This window comes from Rhea americana, unplaced genomic scaffold (assembly GCF_003343005.1).
Source record: "Rhea americana isolate MKP2758 unplaced genomic scaffold, rheAme1 scaffold_193, whole genome shotgun sequence".
Classification (NCBI taxonomy): Eukaryota; Metazoa; Chordata; class Aves; order Rheiformes; family Rheidae; genus Rhea; species Rhea americana.
In genome coordinates this window covers 1313100-1324018 of record NW_028186072.1, presented here as the reverse complement: position 1 = coordinate 1324018, position 10919 = coordinate 1313100, and the positions used below count along the sequence as shown (strand labels likewise).

The window sequence follows — 10919 nt, the reverse complement described above, 5'->3', positions numbered from 1 at the left end:
AAAAAAAAACATTTACAGTTCAGCTAGGACTAGATAAATGCTAGTCAGGAGGAGATTTAATATTGATATGTTGAACAGTGCTGACAAAAGTCTGGAAAGATGTGTGTATATCTGTATGATCAAAGATAGTTCAGAATAAGAAACAATGAATTTATTTGCATCATAATTTCTCTATCCAATGTACTTAATTTTCCTGTACAGTTAATGTTTCTGTGCTTACACCCTATCTTCTACTGTTTTACTTTTCAGATAGGTTTATTATTATACCTTTACATTCGTTGATGCCTACTGTTAACCAGACTCAGGTATGCTTTTTCTTTATTGTTATGTAATAAAGTAACTTTACGCAACTACCATGAACATGCTTTTGCTTTTGGCAAACATGCTAAATGGACAATGGATAATTACAGGTTTTTAAGAAGACCCCACCAGGAGTAAGGAAAATCGTGATTGCTACCAACATTGCAGAGACTAGGTAAATAGCTATACAGCCTGAAAAAAAAGCTATACTTTAACACTTCTGTTTATTTTGTGAAATTGAAAATATAAACCTGTTTTTAAAATATTTGCACCATTCATTTTGTAACAGTTTATCTTTAGAGATGTTTATAGACTAACCTGGGATTTTCCTTTAACAGTTGTGTCTAACAATCAAAACATGAATGATTAAAATGACTTGCACCTGTTTATGTGATAAATCCAGGCTACCTACCTGTTTACATCAACTTCTTAACCCCATGTTGCGGCTTCTGCGAGATCTAGGAGAGTAGATCAGGCTCTTTCTTGAACTGCTTATTAATGTAATTCTTAAGGAAATTCCTAACACAGATTTTTTATTATTGGTTTACAATTTGGGAGGGGGTAAGGAGATGCTGAACCTCTTTAAAATTCTGAGTTGAACTTGTAAAGATGAGGAATTACATCTTTTTTTTGTCTCTCTTTTCAAACAGCATTACAATAGATGATGTGGTGTTCGTTATAGATGGTGGAAAAATAAAGGAAACTCACTTTGATACACAGAACAACATCAGCACAATGGCAGCAGAGTGGGTTAGTAAAGCTAATGCCAAGCAGAGGAAAGGTCGAGCAGGAAGGTAATATAACAAAGCTAGTTAGAAAATTTTTTTGGTGTTAAGCCTCTATCACCGTTGGAACACAGAACTTTGATGTGGTAGCCACATTAAAGCATGTTAAAGATAATGCTACTTTGTTTTTTCATTTGTTCAGAAGCAGATGCTAGCACAATGGTCTCTTGCTTGTATTGAAAGAACAGTTTCACCATTTTTCTGGGAAACTGACTTGCACTGCATTCAGAAGTGAGGGATTTCCCTCTTCATTATAGAGCAATAAAAGTTGTGCATGTTTTGGGGTTTTGTATTCATTGTGTTGATGGTGTTTACTCATACTTCATTTGTGAGGATACAATACATTAAAGCAAAATTGCTTGTAAATTAATATCACTTAGCTATATACTAAATTAGTTGAAATCTGTCAAAATACTTCATGGAGTATTTTCTCTTGTAAATACTTAGTATTCTCTGATTTTCTTGTTGCTCTTTTTGAGGAGTTGATAGGGAGCTTCTGTTTGGTGTTTGATCTATATTTCCAAAGGCTGAAATGGCTTTACAGTTGAATTCACTTCAGTTTTAATTCCTTGGGGGGTTCTGTTTAAAAATAAACACAGTCATAACATAACAGTATCTTAGGAAAAAGTACCTTTTTAAAATGTAAATATATTACAGAGTTCAGCCAGGTCATTGTTACCATCTATACAATGGACTGCGTGCGAGCCTTCTAGATGATTATCAGTTACCAGAGATCTTGAGGACACCTTTGGAGGAACTGTGTTTACAAATCAAGGTAAGTATATGAATCTTTAGWTGAATGTATTTACTTTTACAAGGGAATAAGAGATCAAGTTAATACAGCTCTGAGGCTAGAGTTGTCTTCAAATCAGAATTCTGATATACTTGGAGTACAATAGCTTTAGCTAATAATTGTAACAAAGTTTTTGAAATGTATACTTGCATGTAGATAGAACAAGAAAAGAAYGTTTTTGCCTAATATGAATAAAAGCTGGGCTATAATAAAAGCTATTAAAAAGCTAAAAAACCCTCRAACTATTAACACAAATTTGCACTGTGTTTTTTCCTCCAAAAGTATCATTCCTTCTGTTAGAGGAGTTTCTGTGGGAGTGCCAGTGTGTCATGGGACACATCCTTGAAAAATTTTACAAAAGGGTAGTTTTAGAACTGACATGAGGTTTCCTTTTTGCCAATTTGTATTGAATTTTTCTTCTATCATTCATTCTTGAAAATGAAGTCATAAATACCACTTAAAAGCAATGGAGTTCATGACTTAACAGTTAACATAACATGTGCGTACATATTGAGTGAAGAGTAGATCCTTATATGTAAAATTTCTTCACTAATAATTTTTTATTTTTCCCCTTAGTCCTTAGCTAATGAAATTTTAACTCAAGCTGTGAATTATTCACAACTCTTTTTAATTATTGTAATCATACCAATTTGACTAGATACCCACTTGATGATTTTTTTTCTGTTTGTTTCCCTTGCCAACCAGATTCTAAAGCTTGGTGGAATTGCTTATTTTCTGAGCAAACTAATGGATCCACCATCTCGTGATGCTGTAATGTTAGCCATAAACCATCTAATGGAGCTGGTAAAGTATTATTTAATGTACAATTTCTTGCAAGGAACATTTGATTTAGAGCCATGTTACTAAACTGTTTCTTACCAAAGATGATTCTGACTGTGCAGGTCTAGGTATTTGAACCCYGTTATTGTCTTTTGCAAGCCCATTGTATATCAGGGTTGTACAGTGTTCTGTCCTCCTGTGCTAATGGAGGAAGTAATTTTCATTATCCGTAGGTGAAGTTTTATGGGCTGCATACTCAAAACACGTACATACCTTTTCTTTAGGTTCTGTATAGATATTTAAGTCTCTGCTTCCATAGTATCTTGCTCATGGCTATGTCCACATTAGCCTTCCTGTCCCAGCTGGATCAGTTAAGAGACTGAGATGCRTAGTTTATGCGTGGGTGTGTGTAGCTTTTTTAATTGTGAGCAGTTAATGCCGATGAGGGAGAGATTTTGTATGTCAGTGGTCTTGTGAATGGGAAGGGATCACTGATTACTGGGGCTGATGGAACAAACAAGCTAGAAAAGCCCCTTTGTACTGTCAGTTGCAAAAAAATGCRTATCGTTTGGATGATGGAGACTGAGGGTTTATGGACATGTTTGTGCTGTTGTTTTTTTTTGTTTGTTTTTGGTTTTTTTTGCGGGGGGGCGGAAGGTATTACCCTTACAAATCAGTTGTTTTAATTTATTACTACATCTGATTTAGGTGAAGAGCAGTGTTCAGATTGATGGCAGCGTTCTGTAAATGTTTAGACAAATGTTCTGTGGCAGGGCTGTATGGTAGCAAAGGGCAGAGTAAATAAGAACAAAAGCGATACTGAGGGAAAGTAGAAGTCTAAAAGTAAGTTTGATCAGGAGAACAAGATACTGAAAAGTCTTTAAAAAGTCTTTATGTCTTTGTCCAGGAAGACACTGATCCCAGTAAGCTGCTTGAAACACAATTAATGATGTTTTCCGCTTTCCAAAAAGGACAGTATTAAATTTAAATTTCTAGTTCTCTATAATTTGCATAATTGCTTTCCTACCTTATGTTATTAAAGGTAGCTGCGTTCTCCAGCTGTTAGAGCTCCCTTTGTTCTCTAGGTGTACCAATGGCTACTTCTGGGCTTTAGGGAAATCCTCACCATTTCAAATACTGTGCGGATTTTACTTTTTTTTTTTTTTTTTTTTTTTTTGACAGAATGCTTTGGACAGACAAGAAGAACTGACTCCACTGGGTGTCCATTTAGCACGACTACCAGTTGAACCACATATTGGGAAAATGATCCTTTTTGGAGCTTTATTTTGTTGCTTGGATCCAGTACTTACAATTGCAGCTAGCCTCAGCTTCAAAGACCCTTTTGTCATTCCTCTGGTAAAGTTCCTGAGAGAATTACACATAAGATGTTAAGAAACCCAAAAGGATGTTAAAATACAAACTAAAATATTGTAGTTTAAAAGCCCTTTAATCTTAATTTCACATTAATTACATTTGTTAGTAATTGTTTTGATGTACTGTCAGATACTGCCTCTGGCTGCAGAGTGACTTTAGTTTTCGTATATGTTGCATGTGAAGTATTGATGTATATGTACTTTAATTAGGAAAAGAGAASTGGAAGAAAGAATAGCTTATCAGTCATGAATATTTTATAGGTTCTAATTGTTCTTAGGGCAAAGAGAAAGTAGCAGATGCAAGAAGAAAAGAACTGTCCAAGAATACTAAAAGTGATCATCTAACTGTGGTGAATGCTTTCACGGTAGGTTTTTTTCTGTAAAGCTCTTGAGCAATATGCTTTATTCTAAGGAAGAGTCTGATCAATGAATGCTGAGAACTTGGTTTCTACAAGAACACATTAGGGCACAAGAGAACATTAATTTTCATCCTTTTAGTGTTAAGGAATCTTGTCCTCAAACTCAGTAGCCTAATTTCTTGTGGATAGGTGTATGAAGAGCAGGAAAATTGACCTTAATAGTTAAAGATGACTGTTCTCTAAATGTATACTTAATGAGCTGAACATAGTCAAACCTTTTTCTGAGAATTTTCCATTTGCCCTTCAAAAATCACTAAGACAGTAACTTTTGTCCTTCTGGCCTCTATAGGAGGCTGAAGCTGACTACAGATGTATTGGAGACTTACCTGTTCACTGGACTAAGAAGAGAATGGTGCTTGGAAATGATGTTGCTACCCAGGATTACTAATAGCAACAAAGTTCTGGAAAACTTGGCTATATTTCACTCCTCATTATCAAAAAAAAAAAAAAAAAAAAAAAAAAAGAAAAGAGAGAGAAAGAAAACTTTTGATCAAAATGTAAAGTTGTGAAGTTGTGTTTTCATGCACATTTTGCTACTTATTTATAAGATAGCCAGCTATATGATATACAAAGAAATCAAACAGTTTTCTTTCTTCTAGAGAAGAACATAGTCACATTGCGTACTGATACCCATTTTTTGCACTGTCTCTTTTGTTTGTATGTATTTGTTCACTTCTAAATGCTTTTGAACTATGATTTTGTTTTAATTTCTAGGGCTGGGAAGAGACTAGACGTCGTGGTTTCAGAACTGAAAAAGACTATTGCTGGGAGTATTTCCTCTCTTCAAATACACTTCAGGTAACATCTAAATAGTTTTGAAAAAAGAAGATTATGTCTGGGGGGAACAGGGAGGAGTCTTTGGCACACAGTCATTCTGGGACATTGTTTTCTTTTTTTTTTCCTTTTTTTTTTTTTTCCTAGATGCTGCATAATATGAAAGGACAGTTTGCCGAGCATCTTCTTGCAGCTGGATTTGTGAATAGCAGAGACCCCAAGGACCCCAAATCTAATACCAACTCAGGTGAAGAGTGGAAGGAAATGGAAATTTTTCCTGTAGTTGAAATTTACTTGCAGAACTGCTTTATTTATTTTGCTGTCCTCTACAGATAATGAGAAGTTACTCAAAGCAGTCATCTGTGCTGGCTTATATCCAAAAGTTGCAAAGATCCGGCCGAGCTTTAGCAAAAAGAGAAAAATGTAAGGATTTGGAATAGTCTTGTTTTGTGTTTGAGATGTTTTCTACATTAGGTTGTTTGGCAAGGCAAAGCAACAGCTTGAATGTATGAAGTTCTTTGTGCAGCTTGGTCACAGTGCAAATTATTTCATCTGCAAATGATAGACCAGAACATGGGATTTTTGACTTCCACTTACTGAAACTGCAACATTGTTTAACCATTTGGATACCTGATTTAATTTGTATATATGTATGTATATCTTATTATTTGGCAAGCTCAGCAACTCTGGTCTGCTGATTATCACTTCTTACATTAACAGAACATATATACTCCTATGAACAAAGTATAAACAATCTACTCCTCAGAATATAGATATTCCTAATGCAGGACAGAATGAAGGATTGCATGTTTAGATCATCTTTCTGATGCGCAATGTGAAAATAACATGCTATGAGTAATTGTAATTAATTAAAAAAAAATGCACAGGCGATTATTTGTGTGAAAGGAATAAGAACAGTTGGTCAAAATTCTACTTTGTCAAAATTAATTACCTAACTTAAAATAGACTGTCAGCTGGCTAGTACTTGCCAGCTATAGCTCAGTTTAAGTTAAACTCAGTCAGCTTGATGCAAGGTGGTGTATCTCTGACTTTGCCACATGGTGGAGCTAGGTGTAAACAAGTTGCTCAGGAAGGTTCAGTTTTATATCATCTCTAAGCAAGAGATTTGTTATTCAAATCGTTTTGCTAGAATAAATGTTTAGAACAGGAGGAGTCTTTAGACTTACTCAAACAGTTAACTCTGTTTTGTAAAATATTCTTTCTGTGCACAAGGCATAGAGAACTCCGTGACCCACAGCTGAAGAATTACAGCTCTGAGATAAGGGAGAAAAACAACTATTTCATATTGTGCTTGATTTCTTTTTATTCTTTGAAAGCATTATTACATTGGGAAGTAAATGTGCTTTCAGATGGTAAATATAATCAAAGCATTTGAAGGTTACCCCTTGAGTGGAATTCTGTTAAAGGTAGGTAAGTGTTAAAGACTGTCACAACTCTAGATTGGTTGAAAGTGAAAGGGGTTGAAAGTCTGTTGTTCCACAGTTGCTACCTCTTAACATAGAGCAAAGAGCTCAGATATGCAAGTTGCTTATGTGTGTTTTCCCACATTTACACATTTGGTTTGTGTAACAAAATACAGTAAGTTACTGTGCCCTTCTTTTGGAAAAAGAATGCCATTTTTTTTCCTTCCTGAGAACTACAGCTTGCTTTAAGGGGATATGTTTAGTGAAGAATTCAGGCTTCTCAAATAGAGAGAGAAAAATTCATATAGCCTATTGTTTTGTAATCTTTGTAAGAAAGAAGTCAAAATTTTTTTGAATACCTCTATTTTTAGTTTAGAACATTGTAGTAGAACATTGTAGTAGCGTTTTGGGGGGGGGAGTTTTTTACATTTGGGCATAATTTGCTGAGTCTTCAATATTTTATTTCATTCTTAAAACAAAAAATATTTTTCTTCTTTTAAGGGTGAAGGTTTGCACCAAGACAGATGGAACAGTTAATATTCATCCTAAATCTGTTAATGTGGAAGAGACAGAATTCCATTATAACTGGCTTGTGTATCATTTGAAGATGAGAACTAGCAGTGTATGTAAAAGTTCATATTTTTGTGTAATTTATTTTTGTAGCTCTTTAACAAGGCTGGATGAAGGTGCCTGTTACAGTGGGCTGGAAGGTGTGCACCAGCTTTGTTTTTGGAGCCTTCTTGTTTTGGGTCATTCCTTTGTTCCACAAACAACTGATGTACTAAACTGTGCTAGATGTTTACATCTTCATAAAACTAAGGATAAAATACCTACTTCTGACAGAGACAGCTGTTTTTCTTTCCATTTATCCAGTGTGACAGTCTTGAATATATGRAAGAAGTTCGTTAGACAATTTTTTTCTTCTGATTACTAATCGAATAATTGGTTTGATTTCTTGTTTAATCAAATACTGCTTTTATGTAACTCTTTCAACTCAGTCACTATAGATCTGTTTTGTAAATCGAGGAATGACTGAAAAATAATYTTCTGGAACTTTTTGTATTGTGTTTTATTAAGGGCTAAGTATTATCCTTTAATAGGCTTTAAAGGGTGATTGGACAATTTTTCTTGTTGCAGATTTAYTTATATGATTGTACAGAGGTTTCTCCATACTGTCTCTTGTTCTTTGGAGGAGATATATCCATTCAGAAAGATAAAGATCAGGATACCATTGCTGTGGATGAGTGGATTGTTTTCCAGTCTCCAGCAAGAATAGCACAATTAGTTAAGGTAAATATGTTTAATAATAACAACATACATGGAAGACTTACTGTAACATTGGTTGTTCTTAGAGGATTTCTGTATTTGATATTACTGTATATCCACTAATGCGTTGCTCTAGGAAGATAACGAAAGTTTTTAATGTATTCCCAGTAAGTAGTTCAAATAATGTTAGGTTTACATTTGTATAGTGTACATGTATATTTGCATTTAAACAGTATGTGGCTTTCTCACAAGGTGACTCTGGGAAGTAAGGCTGAATTTCTCTATTTGAGCAAGTGATGCTATTCAAGTATAATCAAGGAGACTGTGTATAGTATACATAACTGGACACTGAACCCAGTGTTTCTCAGTAGTGACTAATAAAATGCCAGTTACAGTGAGGCAGATGAAATCTGACGGCCCTGTTAATAATCTTACAGAATTACTAGGAGCAATTTTTTAATGAAGCAGTGTGTCAAATTCAGTTGCTGGCAAAATGTGGGTCCAGTAGAGGTCTGGGTTTTGGTCATATGTAGTTTATTTTTAAGCTGCAGAACACAAGGTAGTTACTGAAGGTTTGTAGATGAATGTAAATTAAAAAGTTGTAGCAGAAATAATATTCTGAGCAGTCTGTTGCTTGACAAACTGGGCAGAGGTAAACAGTAACATACTTCCTTATGTGTTTGGCCTTAATAGAACAAATAAGCAGACATTAAGAATTTTTGAGTGTCCAATGCAGTAACATGGCTTGGGAGAATAAGGCTATGTGCCTCCTTAAGGCATTGGGAATACAGAGAAGATGTTCTTGTTTAGCTGGTGCAACTGTTGCTGAAAAGACTGTGGTTCACAGAGGATACTGAAAAACTATAGAAGCTTCAGAGAAGAGTCTTAGCCTTTATTTGAAGGAATTATAAACATGTCTTACTGTGACAGATTTGAAGAGCTTTGTCAGTGTGGATTTCCATAACAAAAGCTATAGGATTACTTGATCAGTTTGTACCCACATGGATGTGGAAACAGTAAGTTAGGGATCTTCAGTCTAGCATTATTAAGTTCTAGTGGAAAGAAGAGCTAAACAGAGCCTTGTTTGATATGAGATACCACATCTGATATTTTTTTACTTAAACATTTTAAATCTTGAAATGGTCAGTTTGTGGATATGTAGGTTATTACAGACCATATGGTTGCTGCCACACCCAGAGATGGTTATCTGCCACAAAAGGTAGAACTACTGGTTTCTGAGAAGCAGCATTTGATCTTGCAATTAACAATGGTGAAATGAGTTAACATTAGAATAGTAGGTAGGTGACTAAGATTAGGAAAAGGGCATGTGAAAGGCATTTAATTTACTGTGGTAACATTGTTATATGTAGTTTCCTAAATGTGTGTCTCTTTTTCATTCCCACAAAATTCTTGTTTTCAGAATTTAAGGCAAGAGCTTGATGATCTTCTACAAGAGAAAATAGAAAACCCACACCCTGTGGACTGGAATGATATTAAATCCAGGGATACAGCAGTGCTGACAGCTATTATAGACTTAATCACAACACAGGAGAATGAAAGTGCGAGAAACTATGCTCCTCGATTCCAGAATGAACGCTACAGTTGACACACTTTCATTTGTGTTGATAAAGCCAACTTACTCACCATTTTTGTTTTTTGTTTTATAACATTTAKTTAGGTAGAAGAAAAGCTTTTTAGGGCAAGCTGGTAATTCCCTCATACTGAAGAGCAGTTATTTCAGAATAGTTGGTAATATCTGTATATGCATGGTATTCTATGTTCAGTGTAGCTTTTTAAATAAGAGAAAATGCAACGCTAGCAGTGATAGTTGGTGTATGTTCTTGTTCTGCCCCTGCTGACTCCTCTAAAACAGTAACTTTTTTTTTTCTATCAGGTAACAGATACTCAAAAAACCTGCTAAAATACTGTTTAATTAAACTGTCATCTTGCCATTGGTAAAAACATTCCCCCCCCCCTTTTTTTTAAAATTGGGATGGAAAGGGAGTATTTATACCTGTTKTGTGTGTGTGTGTGTATATATATACATATATATATTCTAGCAGTGCAGCAGTTTCCTTCACCAACATTTCCACAGAAAGTAATTGTAATTTAATTATAACCTAAACTTGAAAACAAATGTTGTATTTCTACTGTGGGAAGAAACAATCTTCAAAAATATTCTCTCCTTTCTTTAATTCGGTTCATCTTTTTTGCCTTCCATGCCCATCAGTCATTGGTATTGACTAAAACACTAAACAGTTAATGACAGGAATGATACTTGGATGAAAATCACGATGGGAGTGAGCTTGGGAAGGTTTCATCGTATTCTAGTTTTTCTTTTTTAAAACAGTATGTGTATGGGTTATGTAGTACTACATTAAAAGACTTTTCTTTAAAGTGGTATTTTTTATGTTCATAGTTCGTTTGAGTGCTTCCAAACTTGGTGTCTGCTTTGGGTTTAGAGTAGCGTGGCCGAGCGCGTTGAACCTGTGCCTTCCCTTTGCCCCGCTCCTGAAATTAATGCACAGGTGTTTAACTAGAGATCAGAAAGCAGGATCRGTTTAATCAGCAACTCCTTGTGTCTGCACCTGCAGCCACAGCTGCAGCTATTTACAGCTTCACCCAGGCTGCCACTTCTCCGCTGGAGGCTGCGGGAGCGTGGCTGTGTCGCAGCTCTGTTCCTGTGCTTTGCAAAGCTGTCCCCGAAGCCTTTCACAGCCCCCAGGAGGGAAACAGGACTCAGCCCCATCCAGAAGACAACGGAACTACAAGCGGTAAGGGCCAGCTGCCAGAAAGGCTTCCGCGTAGTTTTTAACTAACGGGAATGTAGAGACGGGTGAGGCTGGCAAAGCTATTTTGGGTGGTAGAATGTCGAATTAGTGACTGTCTAGAGTGACCTTTCCGGGTGTGTTTTACAATCCCGCCTGCCCCGAGGTCGTTTTCTTGTCCCCGAGGTGGGGAGAGGTGTATCGGGGCGGGCAGCGTTTAAACGTGAAGATTTTTCC

The 10919-nt window shown here is 35.8% G+C and overlaps 1 protein-coding gene across 1 annotated transcript in view; it reads left to right on the top strand.

Moving 5' to 3' along the window:
* Positions 1-10311, top strand: part of DHX36 (DEAH-box helicase 36) — a 20952-nt gene extending 10641 nt beyond the window's left edge. The window contains exons 13-25 of the mRNA XM_085302862.1: positions 250-305; positions 411-475; positions 951-1094; positions 1743-1860; positions 2584-2682; positions 3841-4014; positions 4310-4396; positions 5165-5248; positions 5372-5471; positions 5557-5647; positions 7150-7270; positions 7786-7938; positions 9335-10311. Coding sequence (XP_085158988.1) covers positions 250-305; positions 411-475; positions 951-1094; positions 1743-1860; positions 2584-2682; positions 3841-4014; positions 4310-4396; positions 5165-5248; positions 5372-5471; positions 5557-5647; positions 7150-7270; positions 7786-7938; positions 9335-9520 — 1478 coding nt within the window. The 3' untranslated portion in view covers positions 9521-10311. The remainder of the gene's footprint in view (positions 1-249; positions 306-410; positions 476-950; positions 1095-1742; positions 1861-2583; positions 2683-3840; positions 4015-4309; positions 4397-5164; positions 5249-5371; positions 5472-5556; positions 5648-7149; positions 7271-7785; positions 7939-9334) is intronic.
* The last annotated feature ends 608 nt before the right edge of the window (positions 10312-10919 follow it).